This window comes from Diadema antillarum, unplaced genomic scaffold (genome assembly GCF_040938485.1).
Source record: "Diadema antillarum isolate AM-2024a unplaced genomic scaffold, OU_Dant_1.0 seq00000268_RagTag, whole genome shotgun sequence".
Lineage (NCBI taxonomy): Eukaryota > Metazoa > Echinodermata > Echinoidea > Diadematoida > Diadematidae > Diadema > Diadema antillarum.
Window position 1 is genome coordinate 146,704 of NW_027271304.1, and position 20,115 is coordinate 166,818.

The window sequence follows — 20,115 nt, forward strand, 5'->3', positions numbered from 1 at the left end:
CAACGTGCCGACACGTAACATTACTTTTGCTGATGTTACATACGTGTGCAATATACCCTAACATTAGCAATCTGTATAAGATCATTCATCCTTTATGTGCAAGGAACTTGGGGACAGTGTGTACCCGGGGCTTTTTGTGCTGATCAGCACTCAAATCACGTAAAGAGTTAACGGAGTAAGGCATAGATTTCAGGGACATTCTCTTCGTGGATAGTGATGACAAGCTCTTGGCAACACACATGCGTTTTGTGACTATCTTCCTTGTATTTCTACGCGATATGAGTTCTTGGATCTTCGCTCACGAGTAATAAGTATGATGATTAGCCAAATCTACTTTTGCGTTGGATAGGTTAACATATGTGTTTGTAGGTCATGATAGTGTAGCGGGTCACAGTGTTTCTATAAATTTCGATTTTGCAGACCTAGTTTTCGGCACTGACTAGGAATCGATGATCAACCTATACATTCCCTCTATATGCACTGAAGCCCCCGTAAAAGTATAAAGAGTAATAAGGAAGTCTTCCTAAAATGCACATTCTTTTTTATGTTTTGTTTTCTTCTTTTTTCTTCCCTTCGTTTCTACCGTCAATTAAGGGGATCACTCAGTAAAGGTAATATAGTGAATTGTACACCATAGGCTTTTAGAGAAATCAATAATTGATTTCTTTTAAGCGAGAGGTGTTGGTGGAAGCTGTCCCACTTGTGTCCAATATTCCTCGTATACGTGTTCGCGGGTGAGTCTGTGTCTTATGTGTGGTCGTGGATAGTACTTTGCACACCTGTGTGTTTTTATGGAAGTGTGTGCGCGTGCGATGTCTGTGCATGTGTGTGTGTGTGTGCGTGTGTGTGTGTGTGTGTTGTGGCTGTACTTCATCTTCTTCTGCCATACTTTATCGAATTAATGCACCTTGAGTGTTCAACGCCACGAAATTGGCACAGACTGGTAAACACGAGTGCACCATATCAATTAGTCGGTCGGAGTGAAAATGCATTTTCCGCTTGCCTTTGGACACGGACGAGCCTGGAAATTCGGAGGAACCCAGTGTATGAATCTGAATATGAATCGTGAGAAATGAGATGCCTCCCGCAAAGTACAACTTCTACGTGTTCGTATATAAAAAAAAAGTAATGTGACATGCTCTCTTTTCATAAGCATATTAACGGGGTTCTTGCCATATTTACAGGGGAAATAGTAAAAAAGAGTGTGCGTGCATGTGCGTGTGGGAGAGAGAGAGAAGATGAAGGGGGGGGGGTACTTCGGCTAGTAAAGGGGTATCGGATCAATTGGTCAAAGAAATCGTTTCTGAATGCCAGGATGAAACAATCACGGGCGTGACTTTTTTTTTATCCTGACATTCTTAACGTCTTAAAAAAACCCCGAAAGATATATTCAATAAGGATAAAATTGATTACAAACCACTTCTAACTTTACTTTGCTTAATAAGCAGCAAGATTTTCTTTTTTCTGAAACCTCCACTACATTTTTTTCTTTCCTGAGAATGTGGTGATTACTGTAAACATTTATGTCTACGTCTAATATTGTCAAAGTAGAAAGTAAGCAATCGACGAGGACGTGGAATAGCAATAAGTGCTTAAGAGCAAAAGCTCCCCTAATCAATATCGTTATAACTCAAATTCAAATTCATATTCAAATGAATTTATTAGGAATTTTCTGCATCAAATATACATTACAAATGAAATACAGTAATTTCTTTTTGTTTACAAGACAATAGAACATACAGTTTGTACATCCGAATATAAAACTGAGATATATACGTGTACAGATTAAAGAAAAGAATAAGATAACACGTCAATTGGGAACCACTCGGGATAAAGTGAATCAAATGATCAGACTGAATTATGGTATATGTACTGAGAGTGTACATGCAGAAGACTGTCGTCAAATAAGCATATAGCTTGAAGATACGACAGACTTGAAAGAGAAGAAAAAAAAAAAGAAAATGGGCAAAACGTACATCTTGTAAACAACGAAAATTGTATATGCACTATATATACCGAGAATGAGGTGAGTGAGGTGAGTGCTGGTGCAAGTGGAAGGTCTTAAACAATAACTGTTCCAGTTATTGTTTAAGATAAAAGGATTAACTTCATCTGTTCGACAATAAACTGGAAAAGAAAGTTGCCATCATCGCATATCTCATACTGTCAAAGACTAGTAAGGTATATCTGCTCAAAAAGTCTGACGAAAGCTTCCAGTTAATCATGCTACCCACACAGGGTCTTCATGTGTCTTCGTTATCTGCTGACTTCACCGCCCTTTTGGTACTCATCAATGTAGCGGGTCACGTGATACGTACCAACGAAGGCAGTGGAGTCCACTTCACATAGTTAAGGTAGATACGTTACACGTACAATCGGATGATAAGACCCTCAACCCACGCACCCCCCCCCCCCTCACCCCGGCCCTTTCTGAATGAATGAAGACAACGGATGGAAACAACATCCTTTTATTGAATTCGAATGCTCGAGCGCATAACAGTATTCGTGCATTTTGCGCCCTGCACCTATACCATGGAGTAGATGCAACTGTATGGGAGAAGAGAGATGAGAATAATGATTTATGGCAACAAAACGTAAGTGCTAGAAGAGGATTACGGAAAAGACTGTCAGAGTTACTGTCCCGGTGGTAATAAACGGTTTAAAAGACTAAAGCTGAGGCAATGAAACTAAGATATCCTAGTTTCTACGATGACAAAAGTTTCGCCCGTTTCATGTTAATGGTGGACATGTCGCACCAAATTATACATCACACGCTTAAGTCCTTAAGGCCTTTCAACAAATTCTTCATGGTGACCTGGACTTATCCGTGTTCTTCTTGGCTTTATTCTTTATTTTCTTTAACTTAACTTCGAGGAACCCCATGTTGGCTAGAGGAAGAGGAAATGAATACAGTTGTAAAACCAGTCCAATCCCTTCACCAGTAATTAGACTTAACTTGAACTCATCTTGTGTCATACGTGATGAGTATAGGTTGTTAGGGAAAAGGTTGAAAATACATGTCAGGGGGAGACACGTTCAACGAGTAAAGGTCAAAATATATCAAAACCAAGACAGCAGGGGGGAAAGGGGAGGAGATTTTTCTATCAGATGGAGGGATCCTTTATTTCCATCATACAATTTTATGTATTGGTTGATTTGGCATCATTTTGTCAAGTGGGTCAAGATTTCAACTTATCAGTGCAGAATGTCAATTTTTTTTCACGTCATTCGAGTTGTACTTGTGATGACAGCCAAAATGAAAACACGCATCAATTTCAGAGTCACGCTAAATTGAATCGTGAAGTCTGCTATTGAGAGTTTTCAGGTCTCGCAAAATATTTCCAGTTGGAAGTTATTAACCCCCAAACGCAATGTGTCGCAGATAAACACTCACGACACTCAGGCTAAATAACAAACGTACATTAAGCCTTGCTATAGATAAATGTCATCATTTAGAAATGAAAAATGGAGCCAATATATCTCCAATTACGCGTGTGTGACCTGATAAATCTCGCGTTATATTTTCCTTCTTTAGTCTCTGGTATGTTTACTCTTCGTGAGAGACTAATATAAATGTGATTTCCTAGTCGTGATTCTTAGCATCGCAGGTTGCTGATTTAGATTAAATTACTTTGACTTTGCGTGAAAAGTGCATGGTGGACGCATGGCAAGTGTAATAAGGCCACGAGCTGTTCCCACTTCAGCTGTTTTCATTTACTATGAAAAAAAAAAATATTCTGCCTTGCGGAACTTTATTGTGACCTGATTAATCGCAGAAATTGCAACTGATGCCGAGGAAACAGAAAACCATGGCAATGTGAGAGAAACATGACGTAAATACGATACCAATTCTAATTCAATAAGTTTGTTATATCACTGGTGAAAATCGTAAATAAAAAGAAGTATCATTACAAACTTGGTTTCCGGGTTAAACTGAAACATGTCAACATGTTCTTTCCTATGACTAATGCGCTTAAGTGTCAAACTAATGTAGACTTGTCAGAGTCAATTTAGCAAAAGTCTATTGCTGTGATCACTCAGTTATCATGCACTGTTTTTATTTTCTTGTGGTAGTTGTTCTTGACAAACTCCGTCAAATGATAAGCAATCGAAGTCTGTTTTTATAGGTTTAGTTCAGTTCAGTTCAGTTCAGTTTTTATTTCTGCATTTCAAAATCAATACAAATCAACAAATCAACAAAATACTTACATAGTCATTTACAGAGCTAATATTCGTAACGTTTGGATCATACATACATTTTCTTTTTTCAAGAACGAATATCATATATAAAAGGAAGCAATAGGAAATAATAAAAATGAAATGCAGGGGACCATCATCATAAGCTAAGCTTGACGAGGAAGATGGCCCCAGGATTTGAACCCACCCTGAGCAATTTTCTATGCTAATTTGATTTTTTATGTCCTAAAAATACCTATTTCTTTTTCCACTATGTCTATTATTCCACTTTTTGTTCACTTTGTTCATCTGTCATCATGTTGTGTTGTCACTTCCCTGTGTTGATATTCATTTCTTTTTAATTCTCTGCTTATTCCCTTTCATACCTGACTGTCTGTCTACTATATTTGACTGTTACCTTTCCTGTAAAACTTTGACAACTGCTTTCCATGGGATGATGATACCCTAATCCGACCCCGACCCTATTCTCTTCAACGGATGCCCTCTCTCGCCCAAGCCCATACATTTTGTCAAGATCGCAGGGTACTTCGCGGTGGTATACCAACGAACTGACAAGAGCAAAAACAAAAACAAAATAAAAGAACACAATACAAAAACCTGGCGGCAATGTTGAGCATCGCCTAGTGGAATAAGAAGCAACCGACCCTGATTCCATTATTCTAATGCAAGGGATGACTTGAGCGACACAGAGCTGAGAGTATGTCGACTTAGGTTTTTGAATGAGAGACTTAATGGTCTATGGTTACCGACGCAATCTTCCCTCTGCAACCATGCACCCCACCCCAAACCCCCACCCTCCCAATCTGTATAGATAAGATAGAATTACCTTCTAGGTCACCTATACACTGCGGCGCACGTATATCTTTTCAATGAAGAACTCGGAAATTGAAAGTCTGAGTTGAAGCTTTATTGGCGAGACTCGAAGAACATTTTGCACTTGGAGCGAGTTACGACTGCCACTCAAGTATTATAGAGTGCATTTTTTCTCTCTCTTTTTAATCTGGTCTATTTCATGTATACCGTGGTGAAGGGGTCAAGTTCATGAAAGACAAGACACAGAATTTAGATGCAGAAGGGTAGGCTACGGATGTGGGAGTTTCAGTGTGAATGACAATTAGAAGTCCATATGCTGTTGCTATTGTTGTGTTTTTCTACCTTTTATGTTTCTCCGTCGCCTTTTTTCGAAGAGATTTAGTTCCTGGCTTCTTACGGAACTGTGCCCTTTTCTTTTCCTGTGTGGTTGTGGGTGGCCTTCCGATGTAACGGTTTTCAACAATTATTTTTTCTATCTCCCACTCTTCCCCTATCTCTTTCTCTGTCTTATTAAGTATATGCACACACACACACACATACACACACACACACACACACACACACACACACACACACACACACACAAAATACCCGAGAGACAGCCTGTTTTGCCTATATACTGTACTATAAAGGGGACGACAAACGGGTGATGTTCGTCATTCCGAAGGTTCGAAATTCCGAAAATAAAATGTAAAAGTTCGTTATTCCGAAGGTTTGTTAATCTGAAAAAGAAGGAAGGTTCGTTAACCTTACGCGACAATGAATCAAAGTTCGTAAATCAGAAAATAATATAAAGACGGTGAGTACTAGAGAGCTTCCGGAATTACAAATATTATTTCGTTTCGGGTATAACGAGTCTCTTTTCATTATTGGATTCACGAACCTTCGGAATAATTAATATTATTTCATTTTTGGATTAACAAACCTTCGGAAAAACGAATTTTATTTCATTTTTGGATAAACAAACCTTCGGAACAACGAACTGTGAACCCGACAAACACAGCATGTAGCTTTGCTGCCATAGCTGGTCTCGAACCAGGAACTTTTAATTTGCCAGGCAGACACGCTATCGCATAAAAAGTGACTAAGAACTAAATATATGATGCTTCACTCTCATAAATGTTTAGTTCTCCACTTGTTCGTTCCCTCCTTCCATGTGGTATTCTGATATCAAAAGCTTGGAATAGTGCACATTGCTAGAAGACCACACGCGATCTGACGACATGCGCAGCAGACGCAATCAGGTACCCGGATGCAAAGAAACCATCTGTTTTTATTTCTACTTACGTGGGTCGTAGTGTAGTCTCCGCGCATTAAACGAGACTCTTGATGACATACTACCTCTGTTTTCCTCACTTCTAATTGAAGGTCACTCAGAAATCGTACAACCTAGCAGCAAGGCAAAACAATTACACAAAAAAGGAAAGAAATGAAGGTGGTAACAGTGAATAAGAATATTATGTGAATATTGCGGTCTCTATGTGGATTTTATTGGTCTCCACGGTGACGAAGGGGAACATGAAATGTTCACCTAACTACCATACGCACCTCTATTTGTAAAATATCTGTGAGCACGAGAACCACCTGTAAATGTCATAAAAGCAATGACATCCGCACGCAAAGGGTCATTTCGATAAGTATGATGAGGCATTTCTATATAAACACGGCTTCGTGTTCTTGAGATTTCACGCGATGAAAATACGAAATGCCAATCAATCGCAACCGCCGTGCCCACTTTTTTTCTCCATAAACAGAGAAAAATAGGGAAGAGAGATAGAGAAAGACAGGTCAAAGAGAGAGAGAGAGAGAGAGAGAGAAAAGAGGACACTATTATTGATAAGGCAATCAGGCAAATTGAACCGGCCTATAAAGAGTAATTAGCCTCGTCCAGATGAAAAGGTAAGTGAGACATTCTAGATGAATATTGATCATAATGGAAATATAGATTCAGATTTGTTGACGTGGGTTGGAAGGTTCATAGACGATTATTATTCTGTGCATTTGCTTTCTTATCGGTAAAAGGGTAGTTCTACCAATGCGCTTTGCAACTGAATCAAATAAAGTCATCACGTGAATGCTTCATTAAAAAAACAAAATCTTGATCAGATTTTTTTTTTTTTTGTAGATAAGGATGTCAAACAAGCAGGGTCACAAATAAAGTAATTTGAATATATGCATAATAATTCCCTCTCATGCCATCAAGCAATGTAAATTTGTCAAGTAAGTATCTATCAATTTCCATCTATTATGATATGGAAATGTATAAGTGTATCACATACATTATATATTATACATACTCTTAAATCTTTAAGGACAAACAGGAAGACACAGTGGCCTAATTAAGTTGATTTTGCGTCATCTTATAGTTCTTAACCATGCTGGCATGTAAAGCAGATTTTCACTTCAATTTTAATTCAATTCAATAACGGTTTTATTTCAATCGTATTGCCATGATTGCAGTTGGTGACTGAATTGCACGATGTTGTAATAGAATATCATACATATGCAGTACGGATAAAAGAATTATAAAATTACGAAAAGCGTTTCCATCATAAGCACATCATATTCAACCAGGATATGGACTCGAGAGGAAGGGAGGAAGAGAAGAAAGACAGAAGAACTGATTGGAGGACTGGTTAGATAGGCAGAAATAAGGGTGGGAGAGAAAGACAGAGAAAGGGAGAGCGGGAGTCTTCGTAAGAAAAAAAAAGAATCAAAACCATAATCGCCATCAAAATACATAAGCTCTGTCATTTGCATAAATTATTCATTTCTTCAAACTGCTGAAACTCCAAAATTCAATAATTCCTTGAAATTAGTCATTTTAGTTGATAAAATCTATAATGGCAAAACGGCAGAAAACTCATGAAATGATGTGGTTCCTAAAAGGTGAACATGATTTTTTTTTATAAAAAACCTACTCTTTTAGTTTTTGAAAATGCGAAATACTTATAGTGGATGTAATGCATTATGATGGAATATTATACTTATAATGGAATCCTAAGACCCCTTTAGTAACTATCATCTCGTCTTGAGCTTGCAGGAAACATACATATATCTACCGTGTAATTCATCCATGCCAATCGGTAATGTTGCCTCACATGCATGTCATGTGCGAAGTTGAACGAACAAGCGTATAGATCATCTTTGATCAAGTTTAGTTTCTTAAAATTCGAGAAACTTCTTTTCAGGCGCCCGGCGATGGAAGAGTATCAGTCCCATTGCCTGTGCATGCCTAATTAGACCCAGGCACCACGGCATACATACATCCTGCGTGACATAATTACTTCGAGACAGCAATACGTGAGTAACAATCCAAGAGAGATAGGAAAGGCGACACCAGGAGAATAGCGGCGTGTCTCCGCAACGCATGCCGATCTTGGATATATCGGAAGGCTGAAAGACCGTGAACCACTAAACCTCTGTGCGTGTTCCGTATTCTGACCTCACTGGAAGCTTTTAATAGCTCGGGTTGCACCAGACCAAGCAATCATTCACTCTGCTCTTGTGCTACGGGTCGACATTACTTTACTCAATCTCTCATAACCCGGCATAGTTACATAGACGACTCCAGTATGTACAATTATAACTTTCAGAGCAGTAGCATTATCCTTTCAAAATTAATCAGAGTTGAAAATGAAGGGGGAAAAAAAGGATGTATGAGGTTCTTTTAGAACTGAAAAGACGTACATTGTACAAAGTCACATTATTCTAAAAAAAAATAATGTGTTCAAGAAAAAACAGCAGAACTCACCATCTCCCGTTCCTTTTATGACCCAAATACTTTAGAATTATGTAGAAGAAGAATTGCTCTTACTATCAGAAAACAAAAAGATTGGCTAACGCATTTTACCTATTTTGAGTTCTCCCGTAAAAACAGGGCGTGCGGTTGTTTCTAGGTTTTGTGATGCACGGTCACCAACTAAAAAAGTTACATTAGTTTTACAGAGTATCAGAGCAAATGGACATACATGTGTACATACAGATTAATAAATATACTTGTGCGTTTGAACCTTGTAGGAGTTACAGCCTCAGGACCTGTAAACAAACGAATAAAGGGGTAAAACGAACAGACACGGAAAGAACACAAAAAGATATGTTTCCTTTAAATTCCCAGTATCTAAAAGTTAGAAAAAAGAAGTCTGCAAGAAAAAAAATCCACATTTTTTTTTGTTTTTGTTTGCTTGTTTTATTCGTAATCTCTCACACAATATAACAATGCTATATTTTGATAACAGGATGACGTCATGTTATAAGACAACGTTAGGCAATTGGCATAATAATGGATAGAATACCTAATAGAATAAATCAATAGTCGGATGATAGCGCTAGGAAGTATGATTTATTCTGTGATAAATTGTAATGGAAAAACGTTGTGAATTCTGCCCTACATTTCATATCGCCAGCAAAGCGCCTGTTATCCTTGGCGGAGAATACATATAGGCCTATAGTAAGGTACCTAATTGGAAAACAAAGTTGTCATTATCGGAGTCTGGATCATGGTGTCACAAAACCGATTGCAAAATTGGTTCAGATTGATGATATCACTTTAGTACAAGTAAAATTGGAATTCATTCTCGGGGCAAAATCGAAGGATTGCAAATATGCGCCCACGGGGTATTCGCATGTCTATCTCCTAATTAGTCCGAATACGATGGTATGTATGTGAATATAACAATAGATATAGCTGAAAGTTGATTATCAAATTACTATATACTGGTGCCTCTTTAGCCAGGAATTACGATCCATAAAAATCCTTTCAAACGAGAGAATAATTGACTTTGTAGACGTAAGATATGGAGAATTGTATTATCGTTTGATAAGAAAATTGTGTAGAATATACTACGTGGGCGGCATTCCGAACGAATAAACATGGAAAGGCAAACGACAGTCATGCAATGTGATGCAAGATATATTGTTCGCTTCTATTTTCCCCCCTTCTCTCGTTTGAATAACTGTATTGTTTCTTGATGAAGTGGAACGTTTAACGTATTCGACAATTTATAGTTAATCAGTCTTGATAATTGGATTACCCTGTATAATGTAGGTTCTAAAATGGATTTGTGTGGAAACAGGGCATACAGTAGCGCATCGCCATGAAAGCGTACAGGCTCTCCTGTATCCTTTCGTTTTGCCTGAAGCAAATTTATAATCAAATGATCACAATTTTGACACAAAGTACGCGTTGCTGTTCCACAACTTTCTCTAATAAGATGCATTGATTCATGAGAAAAATTGGTTTACCTAATTACATTTTACTTGACAGACTAAACACCAAGAGAAATGAATTCAAACAGTCGGAATCATGAAACTTGCTCTACATCTTCGGAATGGTTGGAAATGCTTAACTTGACATAATACAGGAGTGACTAGAAAAACAAGGCTTCTAAATGTGGGAGGAAAAGGGAAAATGAAGGAGAGCAGAAAATCAAAACCAAAGACGTAGTAGAAAAAAAATGAATACATGAAAATTACACATTATATACTAAGCAGGTCATGCAGTTCTTACCATTAGACCCGAATTAATGGGTAGAAGAGGACTACAATCGGGGACTTCGCACACTCACGACCATGCAAACACTCCTCCACTCACCCGCAAACACACCCTACCACAAATCCATCCACCCACACATCTTCCCACACATGACTGACATCACAACTTATGGTGATCAAAACAAAAGTCTCAATTTGTACCTGACAAGCTCTATCTGGGCGTGAGTGTCTCCCCTCCCACCCACCCCCCCCCCCTCTATCTCTCTCTCTCTCTCTAAGTGTGCGTAACCTCTATGTATGATTCATTGCACAACGGTTAAAAAAGGATAAAGATAATGTGTTGATGGATATCTAACAGTGGATCAGAATGCATCCAAAGGTCAAGGGAAGAATAAAGTGAACAACGTCTTTATCAAAACAAAAACACTTAAAAAAAAATCACAGATAAAAGAGGCTAAGTTACCTGGATCTATGGAAAAAAAAATCAACCTACATTTTTGTGTTTGCTCTTACTTTTGTATCATTCCTGTCATTAACTTACACCCCCCCCCCCAAAAAGTGAATAAATACCGACATATCTATATTTATATTTCAAATATATGCTTGTATGTCTTCAAGGACGTGATTTTGACAAGCTATAATCACTGCTAATTTTGCAATGACACGGTTATGATTTCACTGCCGCGGGGCAGTACATTGCATCTATGTCAACTTCAGCGAGACCGCTCTAGGAGGGTGGATAATGTACACAACAGATGCGCCGAGTCCGTACGCATCGCACAGAGACTATACACCACTTCAAAATACAATAAATACTTCTTGTCCAGGGATAGAGTGTAATGGTAATACTAAAGGAAGGTTTTGCCGCAAGGGGTAAATCAATTAGCCTCTCATTTTCTTCGATATTTTCTTCGATATTTCCTTCTTTCCTACCTAAACACGCATTCCGGACGGGTTCAATATTCATAGGGGAGTGATAGGCAACGTAAGTAAACAGACTGAGAAATGTATAAACTTACATAACGGGCAATACGTTCCTTTTTGTTCGGTAGATATTGTTGATACGTTGTGCCTTTCAGGTGAATCCTACGTAGTTCCTTTCTCAGACTTGTCCCCGTGAAAATGCAAAACTGATTACAGAAATGAAGGCTGTCAGATGCTAACAAAATTAAGCCTTTGTGTATGCCGGGATTGACGCACTGACAAAACTAAAAAAAGAGAGAGAGAAAAGAAACGTTATAGCTAATTATCTGGTAAACAATTGGATTGAATTTACTGGACATGATATTGACAAACACACATCAAACAATATTCGGCTCTATATAACTTGAGGGGTAGATACTAAGTTGGGTTTTTTTTTAGATATGTTTTTATTGATTTCATGATTCCAACATGTACCACGACAATCAAGTATAAAATGGCAGTTTGGACTACAATATAAGCGAACGAAATATACGCTGAAATTGACATTATCTATGTATCCTTTTTAACATTTCTAAAGCGAGGATTAATGATTAACGTATGCTGAGTATCCTGAACGCTACTTATGTTTGAATGGTCTCATATCAATATGACACACATTCAAATACGACGGTTAAGATTAGTCGGTGCGTGTCTAAAAGCGGTCTTGGAGACCACGCGTATTTATGTTTTCAATGACTGTTTAACAAGCAGCCTCCCGGCTCGACAGCTCATGATACAAAACTGAACACCTGACTTAATTGTTTTCTAAAAACACAGTCACACACATGCACACATGCGCGTTCACACACATACACACACACACGCCCACTCACGCACACCTGAAAACACCGGCTCCTCGCCTCTGGGTGATCTGTTGTATGTATGTATGTAAGCATGTATGTAAATATGTTTGTTTGTTTGTTTGTTTGTTTGTTTTTGAAGGTTTCAGAAAGTTTTGACACTTTTGTGCCTCACACACAAGTCTTTTGTTGATGGTTCCATCAAATCTCTGTTAATTTCCGGTGCCCATCCATCCTGGTTTTTGTTTGTTTGTTCGTTTGTTTAGTTTCTTGTTTGTTTTGTCATGACAGATGCGTGGGTTGTGCGTGGTGTGAGTATGTGCATGTTTTTTTTTTGTGTGTGTAAATGATCGTCTCCACAAAGTTAATGTCTAAAATATTACAGTGGAATTGTCGACAAATAGGCATGGGATGGTAAATATTGCGTGTGTGTGTTTGTGTGTATGCATATACCTGTATAATATGTGCGTTTGTGAGGGAGGGAGAGTTTCCGCAGTGGTTTCAGAGAGAGGGAGGGGGAGGTATATAGGGAGAGATTCCTCGACAGGATCTTGTAACACGCAATAAGTAATCATGATTTTCCATCTTCCTAAGCTAACCCTGAACTTAGACGCGAGGTCATACGAGCGAAAATGCACCTGCCTTTAAAAAAAAAAAAGCAACAAGAATAATTAAAAAACAAAACAAAACAAGAACCCCAGAAAGTCATTACTGAAAAGTCATTCAAATGACATCTTCAGCTCGTTAGGGACACGGTTTGTTTGGAATGTGAATTGAGTGCCTCGTTGGGACAATTCAAGTAAATTGAACATCGTAGACTGTTCAAGTGTCATTTGGTTGTGATTGAATAATAAACCACTGCATTGCGTTGCTAGTTGAATTCACCTACAACTTGACACCTGACAACACAATTTGGCTCGTTTCGGATTTGTTGCGGTGTGGACTGATCTTTCTCTGTTCAAATGTATTTTCCTCGCACTTAGCTTTTCTAAATCCTATCATCAAGAGGTTTCCAGTAATACATGGTCGTAAAGACAAGATTAGGAAGGGGAATACGGGAATCCGATTGATAATTGATGAGGTGGTATTTATTGTCGATAATCGTTCTGTCGACAATCAAACTTTGATCCAATAGTCAAACGATAAAAGAAACAATCAGCGTGGTAGCAAACAAGTTCCGGTCACTGAAAAAAAAGAGAAAAAAATCCACAGATACTGTCCGTCACATGTTGTATTAAGTCCTGTCCCTTCGTGGTGAATTCATCAAGTAGAACTTATAGCCACAGACACTGACAGATATGCTATTGTCTGTTTACATGCGGGGGCTGTTTTCTCGACACTGCTAGTATATGAGACTTAAATTTGTCCCCAGGGATCCGAAGCAAACGGGTCACTTTACTAGTGCTGACAAAAATCAGACAAATCCCAACCCTTTTTCGAGATAATAATTGTCATCGCATAATTTGATCATTAAAAGCTAGCTCTTTGTCGCGTTGGCTTGGCGAGTCATTTCACGTGCTGGGCATCTAATTCTGATGTCGTTATAGGCTCATTTCTATGTTGATTGCAGGGTGGTTGATTTCAGTGTGATTGACGCGCCATTATGCCGGGCTTTTTTTTTTTCATTTTGTTGTAGCACCGAGGGACAAACGGATCATAAAACGATATTGCTGATGAAGGAATGAAATGCATACCAATAAGCAAAAGCGTATACCACCTTCACGTCTCTCAAGTTGATGACTGATGCAGTTCAGGCACAACGCAGATTGGAGTGACACACACACAAACACAAAGAAAAGAACATCAAATTCTGCATTTTGCCATTACATTTGGATTCAGAAATGCAACCGTAATCGCAAAAGCCATTGATATCCCGAAGCATGTCGCCATAAGAATTAGATAGACTGAATCTAGCGATGATTTAAACATTTCCACGAATAATTTATTGGATGCTGCATGACTAGGCATAAGGTCTGTTAGAATTGTCAATTTTGTTCACAATCTTATGTACACAATTAATCAGAGGGTATATTCTCTATGTCTATGTATTTAATTCTCAATAAACAAAAGATATAACTTTGATTCATATTTCCTTACATCATATTCGATTCAAACATATTTTGTCAGAATACAAATCGTTTACTATAAATGCCAATGTCATTCATTCCGCTGAAACAGTTTTTCTTCCTATTATCTTTTTTTCTCTCTCTCTTTTTCTTGGTCACTTTAGATAGAAACAGAAAGAAATAAGAAATGCCTGATGAGTCAGATAAGAACATCGTTATGCATCTATTAGGGCAAACCTGCCTTAGGAGGCTCCTATAACAGTAGGAAAAAAAGAAAAAAGTTGCCTGACGACGAAGAACTGACTAATATACTTTACTGCAATGATACGAAGGCTGTCAATGTATACATATGGGGCTCTTCTATCAAACCCTAAGCCCTTGGAATATTGATCTATTCCAAGGTTAGCTGGATCTCCTCTAGAGCTAACGATTCTATCTCAGTTCATCATACCATCTTGTTTCGTTACCCTCTTTTTTCAAAATAAGTTCGGTATTGGAACATGGCGGTATGATACGTAACATTTGAGAAGACCTTGAAAACTTTCGAACGAGATAGAGTATTCTAGATTTCTAACAAAGATTCAACGCGAAGTGTTAACTTCGAATAATGTTAAAAGGGGAATTCCGGGCCGGTTTTAATTTAGTCTGATAAGATAGACAAAACAAAATCATTTGCTTGCCATTCATAATTTGATCAAAATTTAATAGATATTAAAGAAGTTATGATATTGTGAATTTTCGCTATTTTTTACAAAGCAGTTGTAGTGCAGACAGTATGAAATGATTGAACAGATATTTTCAATGTCTGACAACTTGCTATGGGCCCTATATCTTTTACACCAAATTCTGAAATTTTAATTCGGGTTTTTTTTTTTATTGTTCAAGCTCGAATATGGCCCATCTCAAATCCATATACATTTGAGTGATGATTTTTTAAAATTTTCAGCCAACTATGACAACATGTTTTACACTCCTATAGCACAAATAATAGTATACGATCAATGGATAATTATTGTGGGGTGATGCCAAATTTCACACATTATTTTGCGTATTCAAATGAACTGTTCGAGAACCCTTTTGTAGAAATGATGAGCAAAAATTTCATAACTTCGCTAGATTTTGTCCGATTTTGATCAAACTGTCACTCTATTATGCTCATAAAGCATTTACCTTTTCTCTCCAAACTAACTCATGTCTGGTCTAGAATTTCCCTCTTGTGATTTTGAAATAGAGTTGTTTTTTGATTGTTGGTCAACAACACAGTGCAACTTAACTGCGGTGGGCTGCCTGCACCCTCGTTCCGATCCATGGCGTTTAGTTTGCGTGGGTTGAATTTGTAGTGTAGGGATGCCTATCTTCTCCCTTCTTGATCAAAATAATTTGCAAAGCGTCAACAAAGGAAGCTGGTTCACACGGGAGTGAAGTACTTATGGCGACGATTACCAGTCAATCAATGCCAAAAGTGGCTTTGAAAACTTTATGTCGACAGGTGTATTTTGAGGTGGTTTTGATGACAGCGATCGTAAAGGAAATGGGGCGATTACGTCCGCCATGTGCTTGATAAGTGTTAGTGTAATTTCCAATCCCAGGAAATGAACTAGCTTCCTTTGCTCAGTTCCTCAGAGGTACTTTGCTATTCTAGAAGACTTTTGATTGATTCTGCTGCAATGGTTTCATTGCGATTGTAGTGCCCTTACCGTACATTTTTATTTTCTGATCACTTTTCGAGCCCATCGCGGTTGATGTAGCAGTGAAAAAATAACATGTCGATTGTTAGTATTTTTTCTAATTTCTTTGTTTTATTTCTAATAGAGCAAAAATATGTATTACTCTTTTTCTAAGTTTCTAAGATTATTTATGTGGAGTAAATGTGATTTCAGGGGGGGGGGGGAAATGGTCAAGGATCGTAATCCCATCAGCTTAAAATATTGATTACTGTTAAAAAAAAAATTGCAACTTTACTTTTTAGTCTGCATGGGAAGTTGTTTGAAAAACAACGTTATACTTCAGTTCTGTGTTTTCCCCATGATGTATGGATTGATAATTCTTGTAATGAATAATGCCGTTTGTATTCTGATATTTTGATTTTGTCCGTTCTTGCGATAATATCTGTTTACATGTTGCGTTTATGCTATTAAATTCTATGCATATTTTTTCCCCTTTCTAAAATAAAATCCAAAAACCCAGACAACGATGTCTGGGTTTACATCTTTGTTGTTGTTGTTGTTGTTGTCGTTTTGTTTTGGGTTTTTTATTTTGAAGAATTTGGAAAATCAATTTTGAATAATTTGGAAAAAGAATTTTGAAGATTCAGACTTGATTAAATCATGGTTATGTTTCTCACACTCCATCTCTAACTCTCTATCTATCTCTCTCTCTCTCTCTCTCTCTTCTCCATACTTAGGGAAATAGAAAGAAGGGCATAGAGCGTCACTCTGGAATCAACTTCGGAAAGCGACACGACTCGGAGAGTGGTGAGGAAAAGATGAATGCAAACTTCCCCAAACGGATGCGGTACCATAAAGGGATCTCCTTCGGCAAGAGAGCGATGCCCAGTTCGTGGAACCCCTGGCACCTGTCGGCAGATCCAGAGACGTATAACCCCGAATTGGAATTAGGACAATTTAACTAGTGCTAAATTATCTAGCGCTGCCAATCCTGTGACGAAAAAAACAACAACCCAACAACAACAAACACACACACACCCACAAACAAACAAATATATATTTTGATTTTGTAGCCTTATGTTGTTTCTATAGTTTTAGAAATCATCGGCATTGAGTTCCATTTATCAGGATGAGGTTGATCTGTTGATTATTTGATCTAATTTCCTTGCCTATCATTCGTGTCCTCGTGAAATCAACGATCGATATCTTCTTTTATCATAAAAAGATCCGGTTATCTTACAGTCATTTACACTTGTTTAAGATTATTTCTCTAATTGTTATCATTTGCTTAAATTGTGCAAGATATCCCAGAATATTGTTTCTTCGTGTTTCTGATCATTGCTTTTTGTGTGTGTGTCTGATAAATACTGTCGTTCCATTGGTATTTTGCAGTACAAGAGGAAATTGATTTTGTTCAATATGAGTATTAGAAGTATGTATACTTTAACTTAGTTTGAAATATGTGTTTTTCCCTCTGGAATTCATTCATTTATGTTAACAAATTGATGAGCCAAAAATGTAGCATGATAATGACCTCACTCGATACACCGAGAGTATGAAAATTGCCAATGCTGGTGTCTAACGCATAAAAAGTTTATTTTCATGGCATTTGAAATGACAGAATAATATTTGTATGTCTGATTAGATGGTAGTAGCATTATGTAATTTTTTTTTTTTTGGCAACAGGAGCTGAGCTCCCCATCTGGATGTACTTCGTAATGAAATTGAAAGAAAGCCCCCCCCCCCATCCCCATCTTGAAGGAAAAACGCTGACAAAAATACCATTCATGCCTTCACTTTAGAGGGCTAGAAACCCAACATGGCAAGAACTCATATCAATGTTTGATTAGGGCAGAGTTTTGGTAGACCAGGCGTGAGAAATCTTACGATTATTTAATTTCTGTCAGCCCCCCGATGTTTGACACTCACATATGCCTTCTTGATGGGTCGATTTTTCCACAGAGGGTAGAAATTGTCCACGATTCGGAATCTGTCTAAAGAAGGAGCAGACGTTAGTCAGTAGAATCGACTGAAAAAAAAAGCTGATATCCACAGAGAATAACAGCATCCGTTCCCTTCCTAAGTCGTTAACAGAAATGACATACAGTGCAGGTAGCTGCATTGATATTTCGACACTTTTTTCATGTTATCCAGACGAAATTGAGTTATAATCCAAAAGCAAATATAACACACTAGTGCAGTGCAGGCTCCGTATTCAAGTCAAATTACGCTCCCGTAGAGGATTCCCAGGATTTTACAGTATAACGCATGACGTGATCTAAAGTTGCTGACGTCACTACCATGTGAAAATTTGGACAATAGCCTGCCAATCATTTCTTGTATATACAATCATACGATTACAAATATAATGGAACAGGTTATTCTATTCTTTTAACACCAGGAGATGTTTATGAGGCATGTAAAACCCACAATAACTTTGTTTTTACCGCAACTTCGTTACATTAAAAAAAATATTTTGGAATCATTTTTCTTTGATATTTGATTTGTAAATGCGACAGAATATCAGTGAAGTATTTGGAGCTCAAATTGCACTGAGCTTCACGAATGTATGTTTATATTATATACATGCATACATGATACATATATTTATGATGCACCGAATCAGGCCGTGCCAAAATTGGATAACATACGGAAGAGCCCAATAATAATAATAGTAATAGTAATAGTAATAATAATAATAATAATAATAATAATAATAATAATAATAACAACAACAACAAACAGTGAGGAAAATTGGTATTCAGAAGGTAACGCGGCAATTTTGATTTCAAGATTTTTGGGCATGTGCAATTCAAATGTAATCTCTCGTTCATTTTGAATACTAAACAGAAAAAAAAGCAAAAAGATGTTTCAAAACGAAGATCAGGAAATGTTGGGGAGAATGATAATGTTATACATCCCAAAAGTACAGTGCATGACGTAAGACATCATTGATTATGTAAAGCTGCACATCGAGACACCTCAACAATCAATTATTCAGTTCGGCCTTGTATCGAATAATGTCTCTAAAGAGGGTATTTCCTTCTAGGTCCTTTTATAATAGGTACAGTTCGAGTAGATTACATGACATTTTATAAGATGAGATGAAGTCTTACTGCGCAGAGACACGGAGCAACTTTATATTCTCTCATTCATGAGACACTACTTGATGTAGCGATTCAATGAAATTAAATGTCATCTGCGTTTTACCTTTTACATGAATTTTTCTGCATTATTTTTGTGTCCTTTCCTGCGTCAACTTGGTTTCGTACTAGCACTGATGACGAAGATATGCCCAAGTGAGAAAATACAGATAAAACGTCTTATTCAATCTAAACAATATACAATAGACATATTGCATGTATTCATACGCATACACCCAGACACAGTTATATATATATATATATATATATATATATATATATAGTTATATATATATATATATATATTTATATATATAGTTATATATATATATATATAAATTATATACATATATATATGTACTTATGTACTATATATATACACGCTTATTTCACAGTTTCACAATAAGACACTGTTAGATTGGAGGATTGTATTGTGACTCCTCACCAGTTAAAAGGCTAAGAACATTCTATATCTGACTTCAGTACTTGTGCATTTCCTAGACACCTAGCCTTTTATCATAAGACTAATACAAACGTCTTATTTCCACATTCTGGAATGGCTCACTTTTATGTATCAGTTCATGACTGTAGGAACGAAAACACACTTGCACACACATTCACACACAGTCACACTCATAAGCACACTCATAGATTTAAATGTGTATATAATGATATGTGTATATTTTACAAAACATGTATAAATGATTGTGTGAATGGATAATGAATCATCCAATTTTTTTTTCAAGTTAATTCTGTTATTGTGTGTAAATAATAAATCATTCCAAGTGACATGGTAAATATCGAAAAACAATCTTACCTGCCAATTCTTGTCAGTTAAAAAGAAATACTAAAATAAAACAAAATGAGACATCGTGTCAGGTGTCCAACAGCGCTTGTCATTTTAAAAAATTATTTTGTGAAGAATGCATCCTAATGAACTTTGGAAACAATATTTAAATCTTCCTTGATTTTT

The 20,115-nt window shown here is 37.2% G+C and overlaps 1 protein-coding gene across 1 annotated transcript in view; it reads left to right on the top strand.

The window, feature by feature from the left end:
- Window positions 1-17,149, top strand: part of LOC139729889 (uncharacterized) — a 39,073-nt gene extending 21,924 nt beyond the window's left edge. Inside the window, exon 2 of the mRNA XM_071640810.1 lies at window positions 16,737-17,149. Coding sequence (XP_071496911.1) covers window positions 16,737-16,964 — 228 coding nt within the window. The 3' untranslated portion in view covers window positions 16,965-17,149. The remainder of the gene's footprint in view (window positions 1-16,736) is intronic.
- The last annotated feature ends 2,966 nt before the right edge of the window (window positions 17,150-20,115 follow it).